The sequence below is a fragment of the Phascolarctos cinereus genome, unplaced genomic scaffold (assembly GCF_003287225.1).
Source record: "Phascolarctos cinereus isolate Bilbo 61053 unplaced genomic scaffold, phaCin_HiC Scaffold_5;HRSCAF=322, whole genome shotgun sequence".
Taxonomy (NCBI): Eukaryota; Metazoa; Chordata; class Mammalia; order Diprotodontia; family Phascolarctidae; genus Phascolarctos; species Phascolarctos cinereus.
In genome coordinates, this window is record NW_027555958.1 from 266,568,128 (window position 1) to 266,590,013 (window position 21,886).

The 21,886-nt window shown below is 38.9% G+C and overlaps 1 protein-coding gene across 1 annotated transcript in view; it reads right to left on the reverse strand.

Annotated features, from left to right (window-relative positions):
* DNAH17 (dynein axonemal heavy chain 17) overlaps positions 1-21,886 on the reverse strand; it is a 224,254-nt gene that overhangs the window by 138,823 nt on the left and 63,545 nt on the right. The window contains exons 22-29 of the mRNA XM_020966020.2: positions 21,342-21,564; positions 18,934-19,050; positions 18,319-18,405; positions 15,895-16,047; positions 5,617-5,865; positions 4,368-4,490; positions 2,629-2,976; positions 393-484 (exon numbers count right to left, since the gene is read on the reverse strand). Coding sequence (XP_020821679.1) covers positions 393-484; positions 2,629-2,976; positions 4,368-4,490; positions 5,617-5,865; positions 15,895-16,047; positions 18,319-18,405; positions 18,934-19,050; positions 21,342-21,564 — 1,392 coding nt within the window. The remainder of the gene's footprint in view (positions 1-392; positions 485-2,628; positions 2,977-4,367; positions 4,491-5,616; positions 5,866-15,894; positions 16,048-18,318; positions 18,406-18,933; positions 19,051-21,341; positions 21,565-21,886) is intronic.

Below are 21,886 nucleotides of genomic sequence, written 5' to 3' on the forward strand. Positions count from 1 at the left end.
ATATAAAGAAAGGCAAAACAAAAAAAACCAAAAAACCCTCCACAATTTCTGCTGTCAGGGAGCTCACAGTCTAATAGGGCCCGGGGATAGGGACAACATGAAAATAACTATGTACAATTAAGGTATATATAGAGGATGACTGGAGCTAATCAATGGAAGGAAGATACTAGCATTAAAAGGAACATATTCTTGCAGGGGAAATGCAAGAATATCAATTAATTGCAAATCAACCAGAACTAAAAGAACTGAATTTATTAATGATTTTGACAAATAATTGTTAGAGAATTAGACCATCATACAAGTGGCTAACTCTGAGATAGCTTTTTTTTCCCTAATATTCAGCATTTTGATGTTTGTTGAATACCTCCCTTAGCAAAGGTCCCAATGCTCACCTTTTTTGCAGAGATTCAAGTTGTTTATAAAGGCCTGGCTTATTAGTTGCTTCAATAACATTGGGTGTTTTGATAGCTTCTTCCATTAATTTCTGTGGAGAAAAGACATTCCATTGGTGAATTAGGAGCCATGGTTTCTCTGAGAGGCTAGATATGAACCAGACTGACCCTTACAAAATCAAAATGCCAGTGCCCTGGAGGAGGAGGTCATTCCACAATTGGATGAGGATGTAGAATCCAGTAGCCGTAGGTAATATAATAGTATTATTACTTTTCAGGCCCCCATTGCCTGAAGGCTAAGCAGGTTACATTTCCCAGCTCCTCCGGGGTCATTCAGTACCCTGTAGAGGGTTTGGAACTGCCTAGGCTCTCTGCCATTGACTCCTGCCCCAACCAATGGTATTTTCTCAATTATAGGGGTCCCTTGCACCCACAATTCAATGTAACCACTTAACATATTTGCTTTTAAAAGGAATGTTGGCTTCAAAGGTGTAGCAAGAAGGAACATAAAAACATTCCCCTCAAGACCTGGAAGCATAATACCTTCCTGTACCACCTCATACTGTGGAGGAGTAAAAGGGGATTAAGTTCACATTTTCTCTTAGTTCCCATATAGCACAGTCCCAAGTCCCACCCTCGACTTGAGTTCTGGTCACCCTGGTTTCTCAGGGCTTCCCTGCTAGGGCTGGCTGGTTGTACAGCCTGGGATCCTGCCTCTTCCTCATTCCCATTGTTATAAAATGTGACAATATTATACTCCTGTGACCAAGGGAGTCAAAGGCAAAAAGAAAAGTCCAATATATACGAATGTATTTGTAGTAGCGCTTTCTGGAGTAGCAAACAAACAAACTCACTAGGAGCAAATGAGTGCCCATTGATGGGAGATGACTGAACAAATTGTGGTATATTGAGTAATAGAATATTATCATAACATAAAGTAGCAATGGAAAGAGTAAGGATTCTGGAGTCAGATGATCTGAGTTCAAATCCTGCCTCTGAAACTTACTACCTGTGACCTTGGGTAAGTCATTTCTTTCTTTCTTTCTTTCTTTCTTTCTTTCTTTCTTTCTTTCTTTCTTTCTTTCTTTCTTTCTTTCTCTCTCTCTCTCTCTCTCTCTCTCTCTCTCTCTCTCTCTCTCTCTCTCTCTCTCTTTCTTTCTTTCTTTTTTTGGTGAAGCAATTGGGGTTAAGTGACTTGCCCAGAGTCACACAGCTAGTGAGTAGTTATGTGTCTGAGGCTGGATTTGAACTCAGGTCCTCCCAGCTCCAGGGCCAGTGCTCTATCCACTGTGCCACCTCGCTGCCCCAGGTGGAGTTTTCTTGACAAAGATACTGGAGTGGTTTTGCCATTTCCTTCTCCAGCTCACTTTTCAGATGAGGCAACATTAAGTGACTTGCCCAGGGTCACACAGCTATTAAGTGTCTGAGGCCAGATTTGAACTTATGAAGATAAGTCTTCCTAGCTTCAGGGCTGGCATTCTACCCACTACATCACCTAGCTGCCATTCAAGTTGTACAGAATTGTCTGGGAGTAGTGAGAAGTTGTAATTTGAGAGAAGTCAGTATGTGCTGGAAGCAGGACTCAAATCCAGGTCTTGCTGACTCTGAGGCTGGCTATCCATTATGTCACACTGTTTCTCACTTTTTAATATTGCTTTTCATCAGGCTATGTATTTTTTTGTTAGAACACTTTGCTCTCCATGGTAGGTATTTATTTTGTGGTTAATTTATTATGTGTTTTGTCAAAGGCTGAAAGTGTTAAATAGACAGGAACCCAGACAAGGAACAATTTTCACACTTTGCCTAGAGTTGTTAAGTGTGATTTGCCCAAGGTCACATAGGCTAGACACAAGACTTGAACCCACGTCTCTATATCACCTTGCTCTATAAAAGGGTTTTCAGAGATCATCAGAGTTGTAAGGGAATTAAGAACCCATATGATCCAGCCCATATCTGAACAAGAATTCCCTCTACATGACACCCAAAAAGTAGCCATCTAGATTTTGTGAAGCTCTCCAGTGATGGGGGAGCCACTATGTACTGAGGCAGCTTATTCCACTTGAGGATAATTCTAATTGCTAGTGAGTTTTTTTTTCCCTTACATCAAACCTGATTTTAGCTCTTTGTAACTTCCCATCTTTTGTTCTGACTACTCATCCTAGCTCCACTTTCCCCCCATATTGGTGTTTTGGCTTTTTTTTTTTTAACATACTCAAGGAGGAGTGTTTTTGCTCACCTTAAAATCTCGATCAATTTCATCAAAACGTTGTGAATCCTCAGGCAGTTGAGCTCGAATGTCTTCAGACCCAATGAAGATACTCTCCAAATGGCTCCAAGTTCTCTGCACTTCAAACCAGATGGAAATGACAGAGTCGGCTGTTGATAGCTTTTTCTGCCAGCTTGTCACCTCTTTCAAAAAATGGGCAAGATACTTGGACGTCAGCAAGGTTTGAAGCTGCACTTGGTTGTCTTCCAGAGTTTCAATCAGAGCTTCATCTGATTTCAGCATCATGGTTCCAGTTCTGTGGTGGGGTTCATGTTCAAATTCCATGGTGGACCAGGTACTATCTAGTGCTTTCAAAACCTTTTAATTAATATAAATAAACATACATCAGTTTACCTAGCTCCTTTTAACATGAAACTTTGCAATGACCCCAAGCACCTCTGGAATCATTCTGCCACTCTCTAAGAAAAATAATAATATCTGAAAATCTAAATTGAGTGATTGTTCAAGTTATAAAGGGCTTCTTCACGTCATTTATTTATTCGTTTGTTTGTTTGTTTGTTTATTTAATTATTTATTTGCTTTTTGGTAAGGCAATAAGGGTTAGTGACTTGCCCAGGGTCACATGGCTGGTAAGTGTCAAGTGTCTGAGGCTAGATTTGAACTCAGGTCCTCCTGACTCCAAGGCCAAACTCTGTCCACTGTGTCACCAAGCTGCCCCTCTCAGTTTTTTTTTTTGGGGGGGGGCTAGGCAATGGGGTTAAGTGACCTGCCCAGGGTCACACAGCTAGTAAGTGTTATGTGTGTGTGAGGTCACATTTGAACTCAGGTCCTCCTGAATCCAGGGCCAGTGCTCTATCCACACTCTAGCCACCTAGCTGTAGCTCCCTCTTTACTTTATTAAAGGCATACTTACCTTAGGCTTTCTTTAATTAAGAATTTTCCCAATTACTTTAAATGTATGTTAACATATCACTGACTACTTAACCAAATAGCTTAAATAGAAGTATTAGGAACCACTGCAATTTGAAAAGCAGAAATGAAAATGAAGTATCTTTGAAAATATAATTGGGAAAATAGGATTCAATCTATTTAAAAACTCAATTTGCATACTTTCTAGGAATATCTCTTGCAAGTGAGCTAGTCCTTGTAGCTTAAAAATAAATTCTGCTTCTTCACAGAGGTAAGAAGTTCATTAGGGTTGCACTCCATATATTTTCAGACTTTTTTCAATATATTGATCAGTTAGACTGAGTTTTTTTCCTTTTTTGTCTTTAAAATATTATTTATTATATGAGATGAACTTCTGGGAAGGGGGTTGAAAGGAATACTGGGGAACTATGGTGATATAAAAAACAAAAGATATTTAAAAAAAAGTAATTAAAAATTAAATTCTGCCAGTTATAACTGCTGGTAAGGTTTTCTAAGGCACAGTTCAACTTCAGCGTATTGAAAAGATATGTGAATATTGAGCAACAGATGAAATGACATGGAATTCCAGTGCAACTGTTGGGATAGTCTGATTTTAAGGAGAGAGTTTGGTCCAATGGAAAGAGGGTTGGGTTTGGAGTCATATCATTAAGGACCAAATCTCATCCTCAGACTCTACCCACGTGACTTTGTGCAAGTCACCTTTTCCCTTCTGTAGCCCTTAGTTTCCTCACCCATAAAATGAGAGGGTTTAACTAGATGACCTCTAAAGCACCTTAGAGCTTTAAAGCCATAGTCCTCATTTAGTTGTTAAATCGTACCTTTTCCATCCCAGACTCCTTCACAGCCTTGTCTACAATACCACGAACCTCATCTTCATATTTGTGTAGATTCAACTGTAGTAAATCTGCCAAAGTAGTTTGGTCTGACATTTCAAATTTCACCTAGGACCAAAGGTTATATCCAAGGTCATTAATGTTCATCATTTCCAAGGACACATTGTTTATCATTCTATAACATCTACAATCTGAAGATATTCCTAGCATTTGAATACTTCAAAGAAATAGATTAATCAACTAAAAAATTAGTTCATTTATTTGTCAACACTTTGAACCATGACTTATATTTCTTTGTATACCCAACACTTCTTATAGCGCCTTGAAAATAGTAGGTGCTTATGTAATGGATAGAACCCTGGACCTGGAGTCAAGAAGGTCTGAGTTCAAATCCAGTTTCAGACACTTACAAGTTGTGTGATCTTGGGCAAATCACTTGACCTGTATCTGTCTCGGTTTTCTTATCTGTATAATGAGCTGGAGAACAAAATGGTAAACCACTCCAGTATCTTTACCAAGAAAACCCCAAATAACTTGTAAATTTCAGTGGCTTTCTATTGCCTCCTGCTTCAAATGCAAAAATTCTCTGTTTAACATTCAATGCCCTTTATAAGCTACTCCCCACCCCCACCCCCTTTCCATTCTTCTTACAGCTTACTTGCTGCCAGGTATCTTTGATCTAGAACACTAGGTCATCCTAGGCTTCCTAGATGTTCCACAAGCAACCCTGGCATTTTCACTGCTTGTTCTCCATGCCTTGAATGCTCTCCTTTGTCTGTTCTACCCACTGACCCCATTGGCTTCCTTTAAGTCCCAACTAACATACCCAACCCCTCCTAAATCTAGTACCTCTACTCTGTTAATTATTTCCTGTTTCTCTTGTATATACCTGCTTTAAATATATTTGTTTGCATGTTGTCTCCCCCATTAGATTACAAGCTCCTTAAGGGCAGCGACTGTCTGTTGCTTCTGTTTTTGTATCTCCAGTGCTTAGCACAGTGCCCGGCACATAGTAGGTGCTTAATAAATGTTTATTAATTGATTGATATATCTAAGGCTGGGGTTATGGGGCTTACTCTTGTCTCTCATAAGAGTATTGGGGAAGAAGCTTTATCCATTATTAATGTTTTTATCACAGACATTATATTAATAGGCACAAATGTCTGACAATAGGAAATACAGCCAAAAGAATGGCAGTCGCTGACTATTCTTAGTTTCAAGTTTCAAGGTGTACCTGTGTCGCCTGCATGAGCTGCTGCCAGTGGCGGTCCCTTATGGCTGGATTCTGTAGCTCACTCACAGCCCGGAGGGATGTGATCATGTTTTTCACAGTGTTATCCAGCCCCACAAAGGCATCCCAGGCTTTCATTTCTTTGTCTAAACTCCTTACATCTTTAGCAAACTTTTTACAGTCAAAGTCCATCTGTTCAACATTAATATCTTTCCACTTGGTAGTTTTCCAGTCGTCAATGCTGGCATTCACCTAAAATGAGAAGACTCATTGCACATAGCACCTTTTCAAGGGAAAATTCACAAGGAGACAAATATGTGTAACTGCTAGGAGTCCCAACAGAAATAAAAGTTAGCCCGTTTCATCTAGGGAAGGGAATGGCCTGGAATTCCCTTTTAAAATTCTCTGTTTGGGAGCTTACAGCATTATAAGGTAACGTGAGGTTAATGACTTGTTATAGCTGTCCTCAGTTAGAGAGAGATTCTCTAACAATGGAACAAGGACTCAAGTTCCCATCTAGGGACTGGAAAAAACTTCCCTGGTCAATGTTCTTCCACAAGGTTAAACCACTAGAGATATCCCATTCCTCACTCAAACTGCAAAGAAAAGGATATAAGGAATTATATGGGTCTGGGTAGACCACACTTCTATAGAGAAAAAGAAAAAAAATCGGTAAAAAGAAAACAGATTAGCTTAAGGGTTCTTACCCCATCGTGGTCCCTTTTGGTAAAAGGTGAAGCCGTTCTAAGAACAATGCTTTGACATAATTGAAGGAAATGTTGGTGGAAATGAAGATGTAATTTTTTTTTTCTCATTCTCATTCAAGTTCGTGGAGCCCTTGACACCAGGTCAAGAAGCCCTTGCTTAACTCACAAAGAGAAAATCAATTGCAAACCAATATGTTAACAAACAAACAAGTGGAGAGGGAGGGGAGAGGAGTTGGAGAGACAGTTCCAGTTTCATCCATTCTTTCACATTCCCTGAAGTGAGGGAGCCCTGACCAGAATTTCTCACATCATAGAACCACAACGGGGCTGCCACTATAGGAACCAATCTTTATACATCTCCTATGGCCTGGGAAGAGAAAGGCTTCTCAGCTGCTGACCTCAGACTGCCACTGTTAAAACTGCTTTAAGTTTCACTGGACATTCCACTAGGCAAGGAAGATGCTGGCTCCTCCCATCCTTTTCCCTCTCATCCTTGCTCACTCTCATTGTCTCCAAACCAGGTGATACTGCCCTGGTTTGAGAGACAAGCTAAAATTCAATGTCTAGGCCACTCATCCCACTTGTGAGAGAGGCTGAATCTGTCCCCCTTTTCAAGAGGGTAGTTACATATACATCACTTAATAATGGCATTTTGACAACTCTGAGGTACCACATCACACCTATCAGATTGGCTAACATGACAAAACAGGAAAATGATAAATGCTGGAGAAGATTTGGGAAAATTGGAACACTAATGCATTGGTGGAGTTGTGAACTGATCCAATCATTCTGGAGAGCAATTTGGAACTAAGCACAAAACTGTGCACACCCTTTGATCCAGCAATAGCACTCCTAGGGCTATATCCCAAACAGATCATACAAATGGGAGAAGGACCCACATGTACAAAAATATTCATAGCAGCTCTTTTTGTGGTGGCAAAGAATTGGAAATTGAGAGGATGCCCATCAATTGGGGAATGGCTGAACAAGTTGTGGTATATGAATGTAATGGAATACTATTGTTCTATAAGAAATGATGAGCAGGAGGACTTCAGAAAAACCTGGAAATACTTATGTGAACTGATGCTGAGTGAAATAAGCAGAACCTGGAGAACATTGCATACAGTAACGGCCACATCATGAGATGATTAACTTTGATATCTCTTCTTAGCAATGCAAGGATCTAAAACAACTTCAAAGGACTCATTATGGAAAATGCTATCCACATCCAGAAAAAGAACTATGGAGTCTGAATGCAGATCGAAGCATATTATTTGCTCTCTCTCTTTTTTTTTTGTTTCTTTTTTCTCGTGGTTTCTCCCATTGGTTCTAATTCTTCTTTACAACATGACTAATGTGAAAATAGGTTTAATATGAATGTATATGTACAGCCTATATCAAATTGCATTCCATCTTTGGGTGGGGGCAGGGGAGGGATGGGGAGAAAATTTGGAGCTCAAAATCTTATGGAAGTGAATGTTGAAAACTAAAAGAATAAATAAAATTTAAAAAACAACAGCATCTGTTTATCCTTGTGGTGATTTCTGCCCTTTAAAAATATATTTCAGATTCAATTCAAATCAATTTTGTTAAACAAACATTTATTAAACATTTACTTTATATGTACTATATTCTGAGTATAATTTTTTTTTTAAGAAAAATAATTCCTGGTCTCAAAGAGCTTAATTACTTTCTGGGCAGGGGATGGAGTGGGATACAATATGTATACAGACCTGTATAACGCATAGTGAGAAGGACAAAGAAGATGACGTAGGTCAGTTGGACCAAGCCCTTTCCAGTGGGAAGTAGGGTGACTTAAAGATAAGAACAGCTGGAGTGACTAATAAATGTCCATGAGTACAGCCCCAGTGATTGTAAAGGAATTCTACTATTCCTGTGTTTAGCCTTATCTGCTTAGCATAGATTACTGCGTCTGGAAGAGGTAATAGTTCCCTTTGTGTGCCTCACTATAAAACCTCACGACCCCTATCAAACGTGGGCTCCCCAGTAGTCAGCGCATTATTGTCTGGATAGAACTAATCTTCTGGAACAGTAATACGTTTGACTTCATTTCCCTGACCATATTAAAAAAAAAAAAAGGCAGATGGCAGTGAGATGTACCAATGATGATGTGTTTCCTTATATTTTTTTCTGTATGAGTGAATATGTCCACATGTCTTACATATTACTCAATAAACCCTTAAATTCAGAGCATTTTTCTTCTGTTCTTTGAAATCTCAAATTTAATGCAGGAGAAAAAATACTCTAAGGAAATCTGAGAAATGAGAGAATAGCATCCAGATGACTTTACCAAGGAAGTGAAACCTGAAACTAGGCCTTGAAGGAGGAGAATTCTGAAAGACAAAGCTGAGAAGTGTGCTCTAAGCATGGAGGGTGGCCTGTATGTAAAGAATCTGGAAATGACATATGAGGAAACATGTTATAGCCTAGTTTGGTTAGAAAATGTAATATATAACAGGAAGCAAAGTGACATTAAACTGGAAAGGTCTTCTGAAGCCAAATTATAAATGGCCTAAAAAGTCAGGATGAGTTTTTATTTTATTCTAGAGGGACCAGGGAGCTACTGAAGATTTTTTAGTAAGGGAGTGACATCATCAGATCTGTAAAACTGGAAGATTATTTTGACAGTTGTGTGAAGACTAGATTGGAAAAGGGGACAGACAGAGGCCTGCAGAGCAGTTCAGGTAAGTGTTGATGGAAACTTAATCTAAAGTAGTGACCATATGAGCAAAGAAAAGAGGATATGTAAGAGACGTTGTAGAAGGAGAATTATTAGAACCTGGCAATGAAATGGATGTGAGGAATGAAGAAGCAAAGATTATTTTGAGGTGGTTAGCCTGGGTGTCTGGGAAAATGGTGATACCACCTATAGAAATAGGGAAGGCAGAAGGCAGGGGAGATGATGTGTTCAATTTTAGGTTTCAGCTGCCAATAAAGCATTCAAGCAGAGGTAGTTGGGGACATGGGCCTAACATACAAAGAAGAAAGTAGGGCTGGATCTGGAGGTCATTTGCATAGAGGAAATAATTGGATCCATGGGAGTAGATCAGAACAACAAAGATAGAGTAACAAGAGAGACAGACAGACCAACACAGAGACAGACAGAGAGAGCGAAGGTTCCAGAACAAAGTCATGGGGAACACTTATACTCAGGGGCAGGAGGAGGTTAAGGAGCCAGTAAAATAGGAGAAAGAGCAATTTGACAGCTAAGAGAAAAACATTGCTTTCTAGTAGTGTCATAAAAGTGAAGGGAGGTGAGAGTATCCAGGAGGAGGTGATGATCATTCTCAAAAGTTGCAGAAAGGTCAAAGAAAGGAGGGAATTGCAAAGAAAAGCCATTAGATTTAGCAGTTAAGAGATCAATGGAGAGCATTGAAAGAGAAGTTTTAGCAGAGTGGTGGTGTCAGGAGTCAGAAGTTTCCAAGTGAAGGTTTTTTTAAGGACAGAAAAAACCTAATTATATTTGTAGGCACAAGGAAAGAACTGTTAGAGAGAGAACAAAGATTAATGGATGAGAAAGGTAATTACTGTTTGGCAAGCTCCCAAAGGAGATAGGAGGAGATGAGATTGGGGTAAAAATGGAGAGATTAGCAATGGCAAGGGCAAAGGTAAAGACTACTTCTTTCTCTGAGATGAGCAAATGAGGAAAGAATGGGTATAGATGTAGGGAAGGTATAGAAATGGAGGAGGAGGGAAGAGAGAGCTCATTACAGATGGCCTTAATCTTTTCAGTAAAATAGGTTACCTGCTTAGAGAAAGAGTGGTGGGAGTAGAATTGGGGGTTTGATAAGAGTGGAGGAGGTTTAGAACAGTCATTGTGGGGGTTGTGATAGGAAGTCAATCAAAAGTTAATAAAATGAGTGTCAGGAAGGCCCATTTGAAGTTAAACAATATGAATCTGTAATGGACACATTGTCACAATTCAATGACTTCTTCAGTGATGTTCAGCAATTTGAGAGTAGGGAAGCAGGTGATAAGAATGACACAAGGTTGGCTATTAGTAGTATATGAAAAATAAAAGTTTCAGAGGTGGAAGAGAATGCCTTATTGAACTACTTCACTGTGAGGTAAAGTCACTGAAGGGAAGAAAATGAAAGCAGAACAGGGGTGATAGACCAGGGAAACAGAGAGGGATGGAAGGAATAGAAGCTGCAATGAGGAGAAAGATCAAGTTTAGGAGTGAAATGGAGGCAGACATGGAAGGACAGGAGCTTGTCATAAATTTTAGGGTTCAAGATCTTGTATGTAGATCACTTGTTGGTGATTTCCATTCTCTCCCCGCCACACTCCCACACACAGCTTCATTATTCATATTGCACTTTTGCAACCATAGACATAAAGGGGAATGTTCTCTTTTATAATTTGTATGTACACCCCCACCAGTTGAATGAAATTAAGTCAAAGGGCATGACTAGCAAAATGCAGATTAGTCACTTTTCTCTAAACCTCTTCAAAAACCCTCCAACTCCCATAAATGTTATTATGCATCAAATGTAGAGTAATTATAACTAATTCCACAGAAGACTGAATTCCTAACAAGGTAAAAGCCTATCACTATAAAATTCTAATACTTGAGTGCCTACTCAGCAGCCTTCCCCCACGAACCTCTCCATGCTCCCAACAGGAGCACAAGACAATTCACATGTAGGGTCTTACCCCAAAGCTGCCTGAACTTCAGACCATCCATAGACTATTCTACCACGAAGGAAATGAGGAGAACAAAGGAAGGAATAGGGAAGGGTACATCATGGACAGCTGCATCAGGCCCGAAGGAAAGAGAACTGAAACCCCATCTGGGGCTAGTCCTGTCCCCAGAGAGGTGACCCAGGATGGCCAACTCTGGAAACTACCACATGGGGAGGCTGAGGTAACCTTGCAGCTCAGCCTTTGCAGTCTGCTCATCAGAAAAAGGAAGGCCAGGAAATGAGTGACAGGGAAATAAAATAAGGCTGAAATTCCAAAAATATTAAGCAAAAAGCCTCAATAAAGATCCAGTGAATAACACCTAGACAAATCAACAGGAAATATCTTAAAAACAAAAACAAATAACAAATAAGAAAATATAAAGCTCTCTTAGAAAATATAATATGGAATGTAATGGAATACTATTGTGCTATAAGAAATGATGAACAGGCTGACTTCAGAAAAACCTGGAAAGACTTGTATGGTCTGATGCTGAGTGAAGTGAGCAGAACCAAGAGGACTTTGTACACAATAACAGCCACATTATGCAATGACTAAGATTGTTAAACTGAACCCTTCTCAGCATTACGAGGATCTAAGACATCTCCAGAGGCCTTGGGATGGAAAATGCTGTCCACATCCAAAGAAAGAACTATGGAAGTCGAATCGCTGTCACTTATTTTTACCTTCTGTTGAGTTTTGTTTCATCTCTCTGATGGTTCCTCCTATTGCTTTTAATTTTTACTTACAACTTCACTAATGTGAAAATATGTTTAATGGGTATGTAAATATAAAGCCTATATTAGATTGTGTGCCATCTTGGGGAGGAAGAGGAAGAAAAATTTTCAACTCAAAAGCATATGGAAGTGATTGTTGATAAATCAAAATAAATTTTAAAAATTAAAAAAAAAGAAAAGAAAATATGAAGTAAAGAGAGCTAAATAGTGCCTGATATAAAACAAATCCTAAGGACTCCCCAAGGATCGCAAACAAGAAATTCAAAAATAGTTCAAAAAAGAAATGAAACCCACAAAAGAACAAATAAGGAATGATTATAGGTCAGAAATTGGAACTCAACACAAATTTTAAAAACACGATAGTCAGATTAAGGAAAAATGAATTCATGCTAAGGAATCTCTCTAAAGAATGAAAATGAGATTGAGATATTTGTAACATAAAAATAATAATATGGAAGAAAATTTGGCAGAAGTGAAAAGCAACAACATTAAAAGAACACAAGAGTTTTCCATACACCCTAAGTGAGGAACAGGAAAACAAGATGCAAAAAGGTAACTTAAGAATTATAAGTCTCACCTATGTCTAATTGCTTGTCTTCTCAATTGGGAACGTGGGGAGGGAGGAAGGAAGCAAATTTGGAACTCAACATTTTAAAAAAGAATGTTAAAAATTGTTTTTATGTGTAACTGGGGAAAAAATAAAATATTAAACAAAAAAAAGAAAAAATGCTATTCGCCTCCAGAGAAAGAACTGATGGAGTCTGAATGCAGATTGAAGTGTGTGTGTGTGTGTGTGTGTGTGTGTGTGTGTGAGACACATACATATGTAAATATCTATATGTATATATGTATGCAGATATATCTGTATGTGTGTATGCATACACGCATGTATACGCATACATAAACTTTCTTTGTTATTCTTGGCAGGTTTTTTGGGTCTGCATTTTATTTTGCAAAATGGCTAATATGGAAATGTTTTTCATGACTGTACATGTATAATCTATATCAAATTGCTTGCCCTCTCAATGAGAGGGGAGAGATTAGAGGGAGGGAAAAATATGGCATTCAAAATTTTTTTTTAATTTTTAAATTTTTTGTTTACATGTAACTGAGGAAAAAATAAAAGAAAAATTAAATGTAACCAAAAAAAGAAAAAAAAAGAATAGGTCTCAGATAGGTGGCACAGTGGATAAAGCACCGGCCCTAGAGTCAGAAAAACCTGAAGTCAAATCCCATCTCAGACACTAGCTATGTAACTCTGGGTAAGCCACTTAACCCTGATTGACTCCAAAAAAGGAAAAGAAAAACGATAGGTCTCCTGAAAGAACTTTACAAATCCAAAAACCTAAGTTGAATTAACCTAGCAGGGCCAGCCCATGGAGCATGCTCAGAGTTGTCCTTTCTGCTGCCAGTAGGCCACACAGACTACGTGGAAATTTTAGTGTCTGTTTTGGGCCAGTCCTGCAGTGGTATACTAGTAAATATTTAACATTTGGCTCTCCAGAAAAAAAAATATACGTACCCACGGGACACTTTTAAGTCCCTAGTCACTCATTTACATAAGATTTCCCTAAGAATTTAGGAGATAAAAATGATTCAACTAAATACCATAAAGCAACATAGAATAAGGAGGGAAAGGACATTTCTACAGGAAAAATATGTCCAAAGGAAAGGCAAATCTCCAATCCACCTGTCTGGAGGTGACCATCCACCTCAGAGTTGAGGTTGATTGTCAAAGGGAAGAAGCTTCTGCTGGTCTTCGGCTAAGGGTCAGTCCTTTCACTGAAAAGAGTTAGGTAACACTCCAGCTGGAAAGAGGGCAGCATCCACCTCCCTCCCCAGGCCACTCAGAGGCTGAAGGTGGAAAAGAGATTTCGGTTGCCCACTAAAGAGCAAGCTTGGGAGACCAAACCATGCAGCAGAGATACTCCACCCTGAGAAGAGGACAGTGGCTGTGCCATGTGCCCAGGGCAATGGAGCCTCGTGAGACGCCAGCACAGCTATCAAGTGAACTGCTTGACCCAGCCCAGGAGCATAGTACCCATTCCAGCCACTGCACCCTAGAAGGAGCTGCCCAGCTGAGTGACTGCCCCTCTATCAGAGACGCTGCGCTCTGCAAAGAGCTGGTTCAGTGAAAAAGACAGTGCAGCTGAATGATGGAGAAACTTCAAGAAACTTCACAGGGACTCTGGAGCAAGAAAGAACACCAAGGATCTGCAATGCCGGGATTGTTGGTTGCCTTGGCCATGTGTGTTCCCTACACATGTACTCACTATCATTGTATTTTAATTTAGGGCCCACTTTTCCCTGCTTCTGGATTCTGGGTGTGTTTGTGTGAGAATGTGCTTCTGAGGTTTGGGACAGATGCTTTGTAATACCATTTGATTCTGCTATACCATTTGAGTAAATGCATTTTTTAAAGAACTGACTAAGAAGAAGTGCACTGAGCTTCTTGGGGCTTGTGAGCTAGCTTTTAGGAGGATAGCCACCCACATGGTGACCCCTAGAACACCTGGAATAGCAACAGCCATCCCATGGAGATCTAACCTGCCAATGGTGCTGTGAGTTGGGCTGGTGAGTCCTGAGGGTGGTGCTACACATAGTCCTCATACCTTAACCAGAGAAGTATAAATCAAAGAAGGAGAACCTTAGATAATATTATTAATGAACAGCAATTTTAAAATTTTAAGTAAAATCCTGACAAAAGTTCTACATGACTGTATCCAAAACATATTCAGTAGAATCAAATTGGATTTATATCAAGGATACGAGGATATTTCAACACCATGAAACCAATTAAACAAGCAATTAACGATTACATTTTTTTAAAAAGCATTCAAAACTACACAATAGTTACAGAAAAAAGCCTTTGACAAACTCTTCAAAGTGTAGGTATGAAAGGACAAAAGTATTTATCTAAAACCAAATGCTAGCATTATTTGAGGAGACATCAGAAAATTTCCCAATAAAAACAAAAATAAAACAAGGATGCTTCCTTTTCCCTACTGTTGTCTGACATAATTCTAGAAATGCTAACAATAACTATCAGAAAAAAGAAATTAAAGGCATATGGATAGGCAAAGAAGAGGTGAAGCTATCTCTACTTGCTAATGCCATAATGATTAAATTAGAAAATCCTAACAAATCAGCAAAAAAAAAAAACAAACGAGGCAATCAATATCTCTAGTAAATTAGCAGGATACAAAATAAACCCACAAGCATTAATTGCACTTCCACACAGCAACAAGAAAACTCAATAGGAAATAATAGAATGGGAAGTCTATTCAAAATAACTGCAAAATGCATAAAATATCTGAGTCAATCTACCACAACAAGACTGGAGGGTCTGTGGAAAGACAGGCACATTAATACACTGCTGGTGGAGCTGTGAATTGGCTTAATTATTCTAGAAAACCAGATGTAATTTATTCAAAGAAAGTGATTGAAGTGTCTATACTCTTTAACCCAGAGATCCCACTGATAGGCATATACCCCCAAAGAGGTCAATGATAAAAATAAAGGTCCCATATATACCAAAATATTTACAGTAGCACTTTTTATAGTAGAAAAAAAGCTGAAAACAAAGTAGTTCAAATAAAGAATAGCTATTAAAATAATAACTTAGAAGAAATGATGGACTATGATGAATCCAGAAAAATGTGGGAAGACATCTAGCTTGATACAAAATCAAGTGAACAAAACTAGGAAAACAATAAACATAAGTATTACAACAATGTAAATGGAAAGGACAACAATAAAACAATTGAAATTGAACACTGTGTGATCAAAAAAGAGATATGAGAATGTGCCTCCTTTCTTTGCAGAGGTGGGACACTATGAAGTGTCCTCCTCCTCCTCCTCCTCCTTCTTCTCCTCTTCTATAACCACTATGTTTATCGGTATAATGTTGTAATTGGTTAACTTTTCCTGAACTTTTTGTTTTCTTTTTCTTTCTTTTTTAAATAAGCAATGGCAGTGATGTAAAAATAAATGATATTCATAAAAATATTTTTAAAAGAAATTAAGCCTAAAATTGAATCCAGCCTATAAAATTCCTCATCTCTGAACTAGACTGACTGAATAAAATGATAATAGACATCTACTTGCTTCATGATACCAATCTGATCACTTACCAAGACGATCATATCCCAGAGCTCTTTCAACAGGCGTACCTCCTTGTGACAGGCTTTGAGTTGCTTATAATCTGGGACTGAGACTTCAAACAAACTAGCTGACTTGGAAAGTTGTTCCATGACACCTTTCATAGCTGCAGTGCTTCTTTGTTGCTAGAAATAAAAGAAAAATGCTAAGAACAATATTTAAAGGTTCCATTACTTTCCAAATCCATTTTAGACCAAAGACCAATGCTTTGCAAACTATGAAGGATTTGGGGGCTTGAAACATGTTGGCAGAACACAATAAATACTGGTCTGGATCAGGGCTTGAAAGTATAGAATACTCCCAAAATAAATGGGATTTGGAGAAACTTTGGAATAAAATCAAGAGAATTAAGCCTATTTCACAATGAAAATATTGCCATATGTAGTATTTTTGATACATATATAATTTCAGATTTAACATTTTAGAGATGAAATTTTCACTAGCATTACATTTTTTCCATGAAACTCCAATTCACATCACAAAATTCCACAGGACATAATTCTTTGCCACCTCATTTTCCCATGAAATAGTTTCTCTTTTTCTTGTCATGATATGGTTTTTTTTTAAATTCTTTCCCCAAATAATTCAGACTATGATTCTCATTAAACAAGTACCATATCTTGCTCCATCTTTTGTATGATGCCCAGGTACCCCTAATTCTGTGGGGAAATTATGTTGAATGAACAAGTCCCAGCCTGAGTTTTCATATCCATCTTCCTCTTGTTATCAATGCGGTAATAATGTCATTCTCTTTTAGAACCTCTACTGAAGGAGGCAAAGACAGGAAAAGTAAGGGAAATTTAGGTCCTTTGATTTGCCTACTTATTCCTGGCTTGGATTAAACAAACAAAATAGGCAAAGGGCAATGCTTGAAGTACTAGCCAAAAGAGGGTTGGCATTACTGAAGGGACTTTGGCTATCCATCTTCTCCCTGTCCCACATGCCAACATCCCCCTCCTTCTGGTACTAGTTAAGTTGTATTTTACTGCCAAAATTTCTCAATATGGAAGGTAGATGGCAGCAAAAAGCATTGCCTCAACTCACTTCCATTCCAGGGGCCTTGTCCCTGGGAGATGTCCCTTGGGAGAAATGAACTTTCCTGGCATAAACAAATTTTGAGACAATAAGTAAACTATAAACAAAGTATACTACTGTCCACGCTAATGGGACCTACGTGGCAATAGTGCATCCCTGGCTTTGGGGATAAAGAGAATCAGATTATTTATGGGATCTAATAAGGGTCCCGATCAGTTCCAGAAGAACCTTGGAACATATCTGGGGGAAAAATAAAAGCCAAAAAATCCCCCTTTCTCTTCCCTGATCTCTGACCAGAGAGTTCAAATCAGGCTTATCCTCTAGGAGTTTTCTGGATCTGGATTTAAGAAAGTTACCTAGGCCTACTCCATTTTAAACACCTCCCCCCATAACATGACTTCCATGCAACCCAATGATGCCAGTGGAATTTCAGGGGACAGCCCTAGTACATGTGTAGGATTAGGAACTGGAAGGGATCCTTAGAGTTTATGTGGTTCTCAACTTTTTTATCCCATGAATCCCCTTGCACACTTGGAGGTCTGGTGAAGCCTGTAGACACCTTTTCAGATTAAAAAATTTTTTTTTGCAAGGCAATTGGGGTTAAGTGACTTGCCCAGGGTCACATAGCTAGTGAATACCATGTGTCTGAGGCCAGATTTGAACTCAGGTCCTCTTGACCCTTGGGGCCAATGCTCTCTATCCATTGTGCAACCTGGTTGCTCCAGAATAATGTTTAAACCTATGTTCATAATGGAAAGAAATGCTATATTTCAGTTAAAGGTTACTGAAAATAACATTTTTTTTTACATCCAAGTTCATGTACCTCACTCAGATCTTTCCACAGAACCTCAGGTTAAGAATCTTTAATGTAGAACAAATTCCCACCCAATTTACAGAGGAGGAAACAGTTCCAAGGAGATTAAATGACTTACATAAAGTCACTTAACTATTAAAGAGCAGAAACAGAATTTGAACTCAGATCCTCTGACTATAATTCCAGAGCTCATTCTTTTATATCCCATTTTTTGGTGGAGAATGACACAGAAGGCTATGAGGTGCTTTCAGAAGTTGGGGGGTAGGAAAGAAAAAGGAGAGATAAGAGATAGTGTTTAGCAGATTTACTAAATATGATCATTTTCTTTCTCCAAGCAAAGTCCATCGTCCCTGGCCCAATTTATAGGCACCTGCATTTACACAGAAATAAATATTCTGCCTCTGAGGTCAGACAAAGTTAGCCTCATCTTTATACTCACAAGAATTAAAGCACAAAAGAATGAAGAAACAATGCAGAATGTCACTTTTTACTGTTATAAATCACTGGCCAAAGGATGGCTACATCTTTGCACCTTCGAATGAAATACCTTATTGAGGGATTTGTAAGGTGCTGGATCCGTAAATGAAAAGGGGGCATCTCGTCTGAAAGCTTCTCTAAATTCATGCTGCTTGAGCTAAAAGGAAAAAGAAAACATGGACTTTAGATTTCAAACAAATGACAAAATGCACTAAATAGTCCAGTTTATATAGTTTGTCATTACAAATTAAATGCCATGTAGCCCAAATTCCAGCAGGATCTGAGAGCTATGTACTACTAACCAACAGTACTGTTACTGATGTGGGGAAACCAGAGCTTTAGCCAAGATCCTGAAATTTAATGGGACTGACAGCCTTTCAATTCCTGCATCCTTAAACCAACTGGGCTTAGCACCTACTTAACAAGAATAATTAATTAAAATAGGACGCTACAATGTGGCAAGTGCTTCTACCTTCCTTTGTCCATATCCCAGTTAAACTGCCCCCTACGCTTCTGTGGGTTTCCATCTCCCCTCAACTGAATTTGCCTCCAAAAAGCTGATCTGAGAACATTTTGTGATGCTATCTGCACCTAGTTGCATTTTGTGAAACTTGCCCTGAGCATTAAAATAAGAAAGTTATGGCTCTGCTTAACAGGATTTCTCCCATGAGACAAACAGGGGTACCTCAAACTGTTGGCATTTTCTTCTAATTATATTCACTTCATTGGCTTGTAGAGGAGCCACATTTTGTTTGACTTGAATAGACAATTTCTTTGTATTGGTCCACTGCTCTGGAAGTTCCTGGAAGAAATAATGAATAAGGAGGTAAATCAGTTGTGTTACTCCCCCCCCCCCAACAGATAAAGGAGAGTTTTATTTTCTCTATACTTAATGATCATATACATAACTCACAAAAACTAGAACCATATGCATCAAACACTATTTTCATCATGTTGAACTCCTATTTGAGGTCCTATTTTAATAATCTATCACATCAAGTCCAAACTCTCATTCTGAATTCCAAGACCCTCAAAAACAACTTGTCCTAATTCCTGATTCTCTCACCAATCTTACCTCCCTTTTACCTCCAGTCATAAAGATTCTGCACATTGCAAAAATGCTTACCATCCTTCACATGTGAAAGGGTCATTCCTTCCATCTGCCTGTTTTTAAAAATCCTGAACTTAGTAACCTTCAACAAACATATATTACACCAATAAGAATAAAAACAATCATATATGAAGTTAGATTTCCAAAATTTATAGTGTGTTCTTGCAACTATAATGATTAAATCACTGTTCCAAACTGACTTAATTTGATATTCCCTATACCTGACATACAGTTTTCAGATTTATGCCTTTGCACAGCCTGAACACACTGCTCCTCACCTATTCATTTCAAAATCCCTAGCTTCCTTCAAAGCAACTCTTAGCTGCTATTTCTTCTGTAACCAGCAGATGGTGGTGTTGAACAAGGCAGGCTGAGCTGACGTCAGGTTGGTAAGGTTGAGGAAGCACTCCCTTTATCTTTCCTTTATGAAGGCATAGTTTTAGTTCATTCCTCTCTTATGCTGTGAGCTTTCTTTTAAAACTCTAATGGCATTTCTGTAATTCCTGCTACTCCAGAGTCTAAGGAGTCTGGGAATTCTGAGTCCCCAAGAGGCAGGGGTCACTAGGCTGTCTAAAGAGGTACTAATTCACTCAGGTGGGAAAATGGAGGTCAAAGCTTCCATACCAGTCAGCAGCAGTATTTAGCGTTAAGTAACTGCTGTACTTAGCAGGGATATCTATATATTTAGATAGGAAGACCCAGTCTCAAAAAACAAAAGCAAAAACCCAGTGCACTAAAAAAGGAAAAAAAAAGGCAGCTGTCAGTGGTTTGAAAGTGAAAGTAAAATTACCCATGCAAACCATTTACAATTCAGGACCTTTTATTAGTTCACATATCAAGTGAAATCTGTCCCCTAATATTATCCTCCTTCTCTCTATAGTGCACTATAATCTCAGTTAAATGTGCAGCTCAAACCTCCATCCATTTTTTTTTTTAGTGGCCAATCCAAGTTAATTCAAATCTGCTTCCCTTTCAAGTTTGTCTTTGGTCCACTACAATTTTCACTGCTTAACATTCGAGTGAGCACAGATTTGAAAGGCCTCCCTGATTTTAATACATTTTTACCTGCATACAGAGAAAAATAACCATTTACAGAGACAGTTGTTCTCAAAGCTGCTACAGAAGAGGAAGGGAAAGAAAAAACATCATGGCTGGCTTCCCTTCCATTCAATTTTATGCTACAGAATGAATAAAGCAAGGGAAGAAATGGGTGAGGAAAACAGGGGCACTGATCTCAGCACCTAGGGAAACATGGTGAGGATCTCCTGTGTTTTCTGGCAGCCTCCCCAAGGCTTGCTCTTCTCACTGAAGTGGCACTTCTGTCAGCCCTCAGGACAATCTATCACGGCAAAATTGAGCAGCTAGGCTCTGGATGGGATGCTGTTCTGGTTCTAAATTCCAATATTTTCCACCTGTCCACCTAGGTCGTCTCTGGTCCCTTCTTCTACCCACACATCCCTACCCATTTATTGCTACTCTTCTTCCAATACTGTAGTTGCCATCTGTTGCATCTAGCTCAATAGGTATATGGGGAAAGCTTTTTTTTCTTCTCTTTTCCTTCTCAGTTTAGAAACATTTGAGTTAGATTTGCATGACTCTAAGGCAAATACATATTAGTTCTTGTTGGGTGCACTCTACCCACAACCAGAAGTCTCTCAGTCTTTAAAGTAATACAGAAACCATATCTTGGTTTGGTTTTGGTTTTTTTTGTTTGTTTTTGTTTTTTGGTGAGGCAATCGGGGTTAAGTGACTTGCTCAGAGTCACATAGCTAGTGAGTGCCAGATTTGAACTGAGGTCCTCCTGACTCTAAGGCCGGTGCTCTATCCACCTAGCTACCCCCAGAAACTACATCTTGTACTTCTCTTGTGGAGTGCTCGGTGCCTGTCACAGCACTGGCCACGTAATAGGTGCTTACTTATTTGCTGTTTGATTACATGAATACATTCATTATCCACATAATCCAACTGGTTAGCAACCTCACCTGTAACTTCATGTGTATTTCTTCTGGCATCTCCTCTCCATAGGTCTTTAGTAGTTCAATGGTTTGCTTCAGAGGTTCAAACATGTTGTCTGTTGCTACCTGTCTCTCTTTGACCTTCATTAAGTGCCCCATGACTGATACAAGACCATCATAATCACCTTCTTTGAGAGGCTTTGTTAAACCTGCTCTGGCTTCTTTCATGAAAACTTCGAGATCGGCCAGACTAAAAAACAGTAATTTGTAAAGTGGTCAATAATCTTCGTGACTCATAATCTAACAAAGGAGAATTAAAATGGACAATGGGGCAAAGAGATATCCAGTTAGGAAAACAGACAAATGGGCCCAAGCCAAGTAGAAAGCATTGGTGTATATGACAGAAGTACAAATTTAGAAAGTATACATTTATTTTAATGGAGTGTTTTTTGCAGGCAATAAGCAGATTAAGGTGGGAAAGTCTTAGGGGCAGCTAGGTGGTACAGTGGATAGAGGGCCGGCCCCTGAAGTCAGGAGGACCTGAGTTCAAATACGGCCTCAGACCAAACACT